This window comes from Sebastes fasciatus, chromosome 3 (genome assembly GCF_043250625.1).
Source record: "Sebastes fasciatus isolate fSebFas1 chromosome 3, fSebFas1.pri, whole genome shotgun sequence".
NCBI classification, from domain to species: domain Eukaryota; kingdom Metazoa; phylum Chordata; class Actinopteri; order Perciformes; family Sebastidae; genus Sebastes; species Sebastes fasciatus.
In genome coordinates, this window is record NC_133797.1 from 41237920 (window position 1) to 41249200 (window position 11281).

Below are 11281 nucleotides of genomic sequence, written 5' to 3' on the forward strand. Positions count from 1 at the left end.
TATCGCAATATTATCCTAGGCCATACCGCCCAGCCCTAGAAACAGTATTAAAAGGAGGTGGTGGGGTGGAGGTTGGTTGCGAGCGGCTTGTAGAGGAAGCAGCAACGGTAGGCCGGCTGAAGCAGCTTAAATAAGGCGCCCTGTATGAAATTGACCAATGAATGCATAGAGAGGAATCAGCTGATCTGTCAGCTGATGCATCAGCTGATTGGGCTGGCTTAAGATCAGCTGTTATCAGCTGATAGCCATCCTATGAGCAGAGCTTGACATCATGGCCTGCCTGAACTAACGCTACGCTCGATTTGTTTTACTCACATTTCACATCAATAGAGACGTATTCAGACGTCCTCTCTCCCAGCTTGTTCCCAGCTGTACAGTGGTAATCTCCAGAGTCAGAGGACTGGATGGGGCTGAAGACAAGCTGTGGTTCTTCACGGAGAGGTTTGAAGTTTCCATTCTTCTTGTACCAGGTGTAGTTAGCTGCTGGGTTAGCATCACTGCTACAGGTCAGAGTCACTGAACTGCCCTCCACTATCTCACCAGAGGGACTCACTGACACTGAGGGAAGCTTTGGAGCATCTGGAGGAGAAATTAACATGAATAATTTAAAGATTAGAATATGTTATCATAGACGAGACACTGGCTATTTCAATAATTATTTCTCTTTGTTTCTTTTAAATTATCCCTAGTATTTATCACAGCGGCTGTCCAGAGTGCTGATCCTGAAGCTGTCACAGGTTTTTAGACTCCTGCTGATGTAAACTGACAATCACAAGCCTTTAATCATTTGTAATATTCAACAACTCAGTCCTGACAGTCCTCTCAGTTATAGTAGTTGCGAGAAGTTATTATGAGTCTTTTCCACGGTCGTGTCGAGAAGATAAAGCACATTTTGCGAATCTCGTGAGATGGTTAAGGTTAGGTATTGACCTCTAATAGTTAAGGTTAGGCATTGACCTCTAATGGTTAAGGTTAGGTATTGACCTCTAATAGTTAAGGTTAGGCATTGACCTCTAATGGTTAAGGTTAGGTATTGACCTCTAATAGTTAAGGTTAGGCATTGACCTCTAATGGTTAAGGTTAGGTATTGACCTCTAATAGTTAAGGTTAGGCATTGACCTCTAATGGTTAAGGTTAGGCATTGACCTCTAATAGTTAAGGTTAGGCATTGACCTCTAATGGTTAAGGTTAGGCATTGGCCTCTAATGGTTAAGGTTAGGCATTGACCTCTAATGGTTAAGATTAGGCATTGACCTCTAATAGTTAAGGTTAGGCATTGAACTCTAATTGTTACGGTTAGACATTGACCTCTAATGGTTAAGGTTAGGCATTGACCTCTAATGGTTACGGTTAGGTATTGACCTCTAATGGTTAAGGTTAGGCATTGACCTCTAATTGTTAATGTTAGGCATTGACCTCTAATGGTTAAGGTTAGGCATTGACCTCTAATAGTTAAGGTTAGGCATTGACCTCTAATGATTAAGGTTAGGCATTGACCTCTAATAGTTAAGGTTAGGCATTGACCTCTAATGGTTAAGGTTAGGCATTGACCTCTAATAGTTAAGGTTAGGCATTGACCTCTAATGGTTAAGGTTAGGCATTGGCCTCTAATGGTTAAGGTTAGGCATTGACCTCTAATGGTTAAGGTTAGACATTGACTTCTAATAGTTAAGGTTAGACATTGACCTCTAATAGTTAATGTTAGGCATTGACCTCTAATGGTTAAGGTTAGGCATTGACCTCTAATAGTTAAGGTTAGGCATTGACCTCTAATAGTTAATGTTAGGTATTGACCTCTAATAGTTAAGGTTAGACATTGAACTCTAATGGTTAAGGTTAGACATTGAACTCTTATGGTTAAGGTTAGGTATTGACCTCTAATGGTTAAGGTTAGGCATTGACCTCTAATGGTTAAGGTTAGGCATTGACCTCTAATAGTTAAGGTTAGGCATTGACCTCTAATAGTTAAGGTTAGGTATTGACCTCTAATGGTTAAGGTTAGGTATTGACCTCTAATAGTTAATGTAGGTATTGACCTCTAATGGTTAAGGTTAGGTATTGACCTCTAATAGTTAATGTAGGTATTGACCTCTAATGGTTAAGGTTAGGTATTGACCTCTAATAGTTAATGTAGGTATTGACCTCTAATGGTTAATGTTAGGCATTGACCTCTAATGGTTAAGGTTAGGCATTGACCTCTAATAGTTAAGGTTAGGCATTGACCTCTAATGGTTAAGGTTAGGCATTGACCTCTAATGGTTAAGGTTAGGCATTGACCTCTAATAGTTAATGTTAGGTATTGACCTCTAATAGTTAAGGTTAGACATTGAACTCTAATGGTTAAGGTTAGACATTGAACTCTTATGGTTAAGGTTAGGTATTGACCTCTAATGGTTAAGGTTAGGCATTGACCTCTAATGGTTAAGGTTAGGCATTGACCTCTAATAGTTAAGGTTAGGCATTGACCTCTAATAGTTAAGGTTAGGTATTGACCTCTAATGGTTAAGGTTAGGTATTGACCTCTAATAGTTAATGTAGGTATTGACCTCTAATAGTTAAGGTTAGACATTGAACTCTAATGGTTAAGGTTAGACATTGAACTCTTATGGTTAAGGTTAGGTATTGACCTCTAATGGTTAAGGTTAGGCATTGACCTCTAATGGTTAAGGTTAGGCATTGACCTCTAATAGTTAAGGTTAGGCATTGACCTCTAATAGTTAATGTTAGGTATTGACCTCTAATAGTTAAGGTTAGACATTGAACTCTAATGGTTAAGGTTAGACATTGAACTCTTATGGTTAAGGTTAGGTATTGACCTCTAATGGTTAAGGTTAGGCATTGACCTCTAATGGTTAAGGTTAGGCATTGACCTCTAATAGTTAAGGTTAGGCATTGACCTCTAATAGTTAAGGTTAGGTATTGACCTCTAATGGTTAAGGTTAGGTATTGACCTCTAATAGTTAATGTAGGTATTGACCTCTAATGGTTAAGGTTAGGTATTGACCTCTAATAGTTAATGTAGGTATTGACCTCTAATGGTTAAGGTTAGGTATTGACCTCTAATAGTTAATGTAGGTATTGACCTCTAATGGTTAATGTTAGGCATTGACCTCTAATGGTTAAGGTTAGGCATTGACCTCTAATAGTTAAGGTTAGGCATTGACCTCTAATGGTTAAGGTTAGGCATTGACCTCTAATGGTTAAGGTTAGGCATTGACCTCTAATAGTTAATGTTAGGTATTGACCTCTAATAGTTAAGGTTAGACATTGAACTCTAATGGTTAAGGTTAGACATTGAACTCTTATGGTTAAGGTTAGGTATTGACCTCTAATGGTTAAGGTTAGGCATTGACCTCTAATGGTTAAGGTTAGGCATTGACCTCTAATAGTTAAGGTTAGGCATTGACCTCTAATAGTTAAGGTTAGGTATTGACCTCTAATGGTTAAGGTTAGGTATTGACCTCTAATAGTTAATGTAGGTATTGACCTCTAATGGTTAAGGTTAGGTATTGACCTCTAATAGTTAATGTAGGTATTGACCTCTAATGGTTAAGGTTAGGTATTGACCTCTAATAGTTAATGTAGGTATTGACCTCTAATGGTTAAAGTTAGACATTGACCTCTAATTGTTAAGGTTAGGTATTGACCTTTAATAGTTAATGTAGGTATTGACCTCTAATGGTTAATGTTAGGTATTGACCTCTGATGGTTTAGGTTGGGTATTGACCTCTAATGGTTAATGTTAGGTATTGACCTCTAATGGTTAAGGTTAGGCATTGACCTCTAATAGTTAAGGTTAGGTATTGACCTCTAATAGTTAAGGTTAGGTATTGACCTCTAATAGTTAATGTAGGTATTGACCTCTAATGGTTAAGGTTAGGTATTGACCTCTAATAGTTAATGTAGGTATTGACCTCTAATGGTTAAGGTTAGGTATTGACCTCTAATAGTTAATGTAGGTATTGACCTCTAATGGTTAAAGTTAGACATTGACCTCTAATTGTTAAGGTTAGGTATTGACCTCTAATAGTTAATGTAGGTATTGACCTCTAATGGTTAATGTTAGGTATTGACCTCTGATGGTTTAGGTTGGGTATTGACCTCTAATGGTTAATGTTAGGTATTGACCTCTAATGGTTAAGGTTAGGTATTGACCTCTAATAGTTAATGTAGGTATTGACCTCTAATGGTTAAGGTTAGGTATTGACCTCTAATAGTTAATGTAGGTATTGACCTCTAATGGTTAAAGTTAGACATTGACCTCTAATTGTTAAGGTTAGGTATTGACCTCTAATAGTTAATGTAGGTATTGACCTCTAATGGTTAATGTTAGGTATTGACCTCTGATGGTTTAGGTTAGGCATTGACCTCTAATAGTTAAGGTTAGGTATTGACCTCTAATGGTTAAGGTTAGGCATTGACCTCTAATAGTTAAGGTTAGGAATTGACCTCTAATAGTTAACGTTAGGCATTGACCTCTAATGGTTAATGTTAGGTATTGACCTCTGATGGTTTAGGTTGGGTATTGACCTCTAATGGTTAATGTTAGGTATTGACCTATAATGGTTTAGGTTAGGCATTGACCTCTAATAGTTAAGGTTAGGTATTGACCTCTAATGGTTAAGGTTAGGCATTGACCTCTAATAGTTAAGGTTAGGCATTGACCTATAATGGTTTAGGTTAGGCATTGACCTCTAATAGTTAAGGTTAGGCATTGACCTATAATGGTTTAGGTTAGGCATTGACCTCTAATAGTTAAGGTTAGGTATTGACCTCTAATGGTTAAGGTTAGGCATTGACCTCTAATAGTTAAGGTTAGGCATTGACCTCTAATAGTTAAGGTTAGGAATTGACCTCTAATAGTTAACGTTAGGCATTGACCTCTAATGGTTAAGGTTAGGTATTGACCTCTAATAGTTAAGGTTAAGTATTGATCTCTAATAGTTAAGGTTAGGCATTGACCTCTAATAATGTCTGTAATGTCAGTGCATGTTTTTGTCCTGAGACAGTGGAGTAGACTTACACACTGAAGGAGAGGGGAACTTCTCATATCCTTTCAAAGCACAATAGATGACGTCTCCAAGAAAAAACCAGCCTTCATAGGAAGATGTCTCCTCCCAAGTGATTCTCGTTCCGTTTTTGAACCAGACGTAGGAACGACGACCAGCCGGACTGCAGCTGCTCTGACACTTCAGTTCTACCTCGGTGTGAGACTGACCGACTGTTAGTCTGGTCACCTGCACCTGGAGAGCTGGGTATGAGAACAAAGAAACAACATCATATCACTGGTTCTGAAAATATAGGTAGATAGAGATTCTGGCTTCACAAGAAAATCTATGGTGACCCAATCCATCGGTACCAACCATGTCAGACTAGCTTGTCGTGAAGGAGGTTAAATAACGCTCCAAACTTACGCTAGATTTTGGCGAGGAAAAACCAATTATGGCCATTTTCAAAGGGGTCCCTTGACCTCTGACCTCCAGATCAGTGAATGTAAATGGGTTCTATGGGTACCCACGAGTCTCCCCTTTACAGACATGCCCACTTTATGATAATCACATGCAGTTTGGGGCAAGTCATAGTCAAGTCAGCACACTGACACACTGACAGCTGTTGTTGTCTGTTGGGCTGCAGTTTGCCATGTTATGATTGGAGCATATTGTTTTATGTTAAATGCAGTACCTGTGAGGGTTTCTGGATCAATATCTGTCATTGATTTGTGTTGTTAATTGATTTACAATAATAAATATATACATACATTTACATAAAGCAGAATATTTGCCCACTTCCATGTTGATAATAGTATTAAATACTTGACTAATCTCCCTTTAAGGTACATTTTGAACAGATAAAAATCGAATTAATTAAACTTTAAATTTTAATTAATGAATATTTTAATCGATTGACTGTGTTCATCAGTACCTGTGACAGTCAAAGTTGTACAAGGTAAACTGCTGCCCCATTCAGAGGTTTGTGTCTTGAATTTGAAGCGATACTGAGCTGAATCCATCTCTCCCAGGTTAGTGATCCTCAGAGTGGAGCGTCCTCTCTCTGTGTCAATGACCTGAACACGACCTGAATACTGGGAGTCTTTACGAAGGTCCTCAGGATGTGAGTGATGCTGCCACTCATGACCACGTTCAGGACTGAACCAGAATTTAGATGTGATATATCCATTGCTGTTGTACGTGCAAGAAATGTCCACTGAAGAGCCTTTGGAGGCACAGATGCTTCTCTCAGTATAAGTCACTCTGTTGCAGGAGGATGGACCATAACCTGAAAGATAAAACTCATTTTTTGTCCATTTTTTAACTAGTCATAAGGAGTAACAATGTCTCCATGTATCCAATACATGTAGTTATAAGGCTCCACCACATGGTGTCATGTTAGTAGAAAAGTAAACTCACACACTGGAGGAGAGGGGAATTTCTCATATCCTTTTACAGCACAGGAAAAGCTGTCAACGTAAGTAAAGCCTGAATAAGAAGAATATGTTTGTGCTTGAATTTCCTGTCCATTCTTGTACCAGATGTATGACGGACGATCAGGTAGAACACAACTGCTGTGACAGTCCAGCCAATAAGAAGAAGAACTTCTCTGCACCGTGAGACCTGGATCTGTGAAGAAGGAACAGGAACGTTATTTTATTTAACTGTCAACATACACACGTAAATAAACACACACAACACATTTAAAGTATTGTATTCTAGATGTTGAACATTTGGAAATAATCAAAATGATATGAAAGAAAATGTTACCTGTGACAGACAAAGTGACTCCAGGTTCACCGGTATATTTCCCATCTGGTTGATTTCTTATGAACCTGAACTTGTACACAGCCGAGTCGCTCTCTCTCAGGTTTGTGATTCTCAGAGTGCAGGTCTTCTCTTTACAACTGTAAAACACACGTCCTGAATACTCTGAGTCTGTCATCAGATCCTCAGGTTCAATAGATATCCATTTAGTAAACCAGAATGTTTTCTGAACTGTAGTATCACGTTTGGATGGGTATGTGTAGCTGCAGCGTATTTCCACAGTTGATCCTTCTGAGGCACAGATCTCAGTAGGACTAGTGTAAGTCACTCCCCAGACATCATCCTTACCCTGTATCACTGTAACACAGAGCACATCAGGAACCACAATCAGACTCAGAACAACATCAGAGAACAGACGTTCATTTGTAGTGAAGCTGCTTCAGTGTGTGAAGCTACTTTTCTCAAAACTATATTCTCATGTTATCCCACTTTAAATCAGTGAGACAAAGATAATCTTAAAATACCAACTTGTTTTTGGGTCAGGGAGCGTGTAGGCAAACTTTACAAAACTCTGTTTTACTGCAGTTTTATCTTAAACCTTCAGTAGGCAGAAAGTTTTTGGCATCATTGGGCAAAAAGTTCCATAATAATTAGATTTTGGTGGTGATCCGGATCATGATCCGGCTTCGGGAATTTTTTTGAATAACTCCGCTCAGCCTGTACATGAACACCACAGACTTTAAGACATGCGCAGTGTAACTGATGATGCGTTCATGACGCGTCACCCCGCCTCTTTCCTTCTGCCAGCAGAGAGAGGGACAGAGAGAGAGCGTCGGGTGCAATCGTACCGGGGCGGAGGTCTGCGCTCTCCGAGTGCCATTCTAGTTTTTATTCATATTTGCTCCGTTTCTACCTACTGCAGCTTTAACTAAGACTTATTCTGTGTCACATGTATTTCTTGTATTTTTACTTCTGTGTTGGGAACTTATGTTAGCACTGTCGCCTCACAGCAAGAGGGTCAGGACCTTCTTGGGTTTGAACCTGCAAACAGAACATGCAAACGCCACACATGTGGCGTTTGCATGTTCTGTTTGCAGGTAAATGTCCCGTAGGTGTGAATGTGAGCGTGAATGATTATCTGTCTCTATGTGTCAGCCCTGTGATAGTCTGGAGACCTGTCCAGGGTGAACCCCGCCTTCACCCAACGCCTGTGGCCCGCCTCCCCCCCCCCACGACCCTGAATAGGATAAGCGGTTACAGATAAAGTGAGAGAAAGAGAACTTAAGTTTTAATGTTGTTTCTGCCAGAGTGAACAGCGGCGTGGAGAAATATGCAAATCATTTAGTTTTACATACTGAGGGTGCAGAGAAGGAACAACACATGTATTGAACCTTTTAACACTAAGATGAAGATTACATATTAGAAGGGTGCGGTACGTGAAAAAATAAGAGTCTGCTTCGCTCGGTTGCGTTAGTGTCTGAGGTCAGGGAGCTGCTGCAGCGTGTGAATGGAAACTGTAGAGAAAAGCAGAGCACTGAGGCAGAACACTGAGGCGTGTTATAGATAACACATCACTGATTTCTGAGCATCTGGCTGGTAATGGCTTCCAAAAGTCAACTACATTTTTTAATTTAAATTTGCTCTTCTCAAACAAAGAAATCTGAATATGCAGCATCAACTGTTACACTAACCCTCATCTCATTCTTCTGCAAAAAGAAATAACGGAAGAAGAGAGAGAGTTTAATTCCAAGCAGCAGTACTCCTGTTTGCAGGTGGGAAACCATTTAGGGTTTACAACCTTGTCGTTTGGTGCTCCAGAGTCTGACGACAGATGGTCAATATTCACTCTTGTTTTAGCAGCTAGTCGCTTTAACTTTGTACTGGTGTTATTAGAGCTATTTCACTGTAAACAGCTGCCTGCTGCTGGAAACACTGACATCTGATGAGAGCAGTGAGAGTGAACTAAAACAGGAAAGTTGTGGGCCTGAAAACCTCTAAAACACCGTCGAGCTGAGGGGAACTGCAGAGTCGGGTGATAATTCACTGTGGCTTCATTACTCTCTTCACATTAGGTTTGTTATCCATCTTGCAACTCCTACGCTCAGTAATTTCTTGTGACATGAAAGACACGATGACTTGTGTTATTTTCAAGTTATATTTCCTGTATTAATTATGCTAACAGAGCGCTCACAGCCTCTAATAAACAGAAACGCTGGCTAAAGTTGAGTTTGGAGGACTGCAGGACGATTGTAGGAAGTTCAACGGAGCGATGTATTTGATTCAACAAATTATTTAGAGGATTTCTGTCTTTGTTAATGTATATAGAGTCATCACTTCCATCCACAGCTTTACTGTCTTTAATGGTGCACAACTCTTCAGTTTATAGAGTTTATAATGTTAAGGTAAACAGAGATGCTGCTGGTGAAAAAAGAACATCGTCCTGTAAAAACGTCTATTTAAAGGAAGAGAAGTGAATGTGTGGTGTTGAAGGGATCACACCGCATAGTATTACATTTTCCTTCTTCTGTATTCCTGAGGTGTGCTAACTGCCGTATAGTATGGATGTAGAGGTACAGTACCTTGCACAGAGAGAAGGAAGACCACGAATCCACTCGCTGCCGCCGCTGTTAAACTCATAGCTGCTCCTCTCGTCTCTGTTAAACCAGCAGGTAGATCACAGACGTGAGAACTACTCAGTAAGTCATCTTAATCATGTCTACATTAAAATGGAGGAAGTGGTCTTTGAAGACAGTTTGTGTCTCTTGTGGTTGGAACAAAAAAAAACTGGCATGGCTTCCTTCCTCTTTACTTTATTAACATGCATGAGCAGATGACTGACTGTAAATCCCCGAGTTGAAATGAAGAAACGAGTCCTGTTGTTCTGCACACGCTGCGTTCATTTGTTTAAATATAGTAACAGTGAGAGTCGTTCTGTGACCTTAAAATACCTCGGACACTTTTCTTTAGAGGACAATTTTAGGAAAAGAAACACAATAATTAAGAATCACTCCTTTTTTTTTTGTTACACCGATCAGCCATAACATTAGGTCAGCACGGGGCACCCTGACCGGTCTGCGGCTACGCAGCCCCGTATGCAACAAACTGCTCCTCACTGTGTGTTCTGACACCTTTCTATCAGAACCAGCATTCACTTGTTCAGCAGTTTGAGCTCCAGTAGCTCTTCTATTGGATCAGACAACACGGGCCAGCCTTCACTCCCCACGTGCATCAATGAGCCTCGGGTCTGACCCTGTCGCCGGTTCACCGGTTCCTCCTTCACTTTTGGTAGGTCCTGACCACTGCAGACCGGGAACATCCCACAAGAGCTGCAGTTCTGGAGATGCTCTGACCCGGTCGTCTAGCCAGCACTATTTGGCCCTCGTCAAAGTCGCTCACATCCTTACGCTGGCCCATTTATTCTGCTTCCAACACAAAGTTCAAAATGTTCACTTGCTGTGTAATATATCCCCCCCACTGCCAGGTGCCATGGTAACGAGATAATCCATATTCACTTCACCTCTCATTGGTCTGAATGTTACGGCTGATCAGTGTATGTTACAAGTCAAGTCCAATTCAATATGATAACTGGGCCATAAATAGAGATATAATGTACGTAAAGCACTATGATCATTATTATGATCCTCAAGGAGAGTGCAGAGGAAATCAGCGTCGAGCAGGGCCGGATTAAGGCATAGGCCATATAGGCGGTCGCCTAGGATGCCACCCTTTGTGGGGGCTGGTCGCCCTCTTAAAAAAAAAATAAAGAAATGAGTGAGAGTGAGAGTGGCTGCCCTTCCTCATTTTCTGCATTGAGGTAACAAATGACAGCCGATTAGACTGTTGTCAGGCTGTTAAATAGGCATTATGAGTCGTTATAAGCCCCATAGATGTGGATCAATAGGGGCCTACTACACCTACTAGTAGGTTTTAAAAAGTATAAAAGAAGACGACAGCGACCTCTAGCAACCGTAGTAAGTACGACAGGAGCAGAAGCAGAAGTCAGGCGCTGTAGTATAGACAGAAAACACAGAGTTTCCAATCAGGAGATCAGAGTTCGCATCCTGTGTGAAACTAACAATGTGTAGTTGTCTTTGTGTTATTTTAACCCAAAACAGAATGTTTTACCCTAAACTTAACTACGTATTTTTGTTACCGTAACCTAAAGAAGTTGTAGTTTTGTTGCCTAAAACTACAACAGTCGGCCGACCAGGGCTGCTGATGTAGGAGGGCTGCTGGAGGAGGAAGGCTGCCGGTGGAGGAGGGCTGTTGGTGGAGGGCTTCTGGTGGTGCAGGGCTGCTGGTGGAGGAGGAGGGCTCCTGGTGGAGGAGGGCTCCTGATGGAGGAGGGCTGCTGGTGGAGGAGGAGGGCTGCTGGTGGAGGAGGAGGGCTGCTGGTGGAGGAGGGCTGCTGGTGGAGGAGGGCTGCTGATGGAGGAGGGCTGCTGGAGGAGGGCTGCTGGTGGAAGAGGGCTGCTGGTGGAGGAGGGCTGCTGATGGAGGAGGGCTGTCGGTGGAGGAGGTCTCCT

General features: G+C 41.1%; 1 protein-coding gene across 1 annotated transcript in view; it reads right to left on the reverse strand.

Annotated features, from left to right (window-relative positions):
• The window catches only part of LOC141762925 (hemicentin-2-like), a 61848-nt gene extending 50571 nt beyond the window's left edge, over window positions 1–11277 (reverse strand). The window contains exons 1-6 of the mRNA XM_074627102.1: window positions 9335–11277; window positions 6759–7112; window positions 6408–6617; window positions 5923–6276; window positions 5024–5251; window positions 316–579 (exon numbers count right to left, since the gene is read on the reverse strand). Of these exons, the coding sequence (XP_074483203.1) occupies window positions 316–579; window positions 5024–5251; window positions 5923–6276; window positions 6408–6617; window positions 6759–7112; window positions 9335–9392 (1468 nt within the window). The 5' untranslated portion in view covers window positions 9393–11277. The remainder of the gene's footprint in view (window positions 1–315; window positions 580–5023; window positions 5252–5922; window positions 6277–6407; window positions 6618–6758; window positions 7113–9334) is intronic.
• Window positions 11278–11281: the final 4 nt, after the last annotated feature.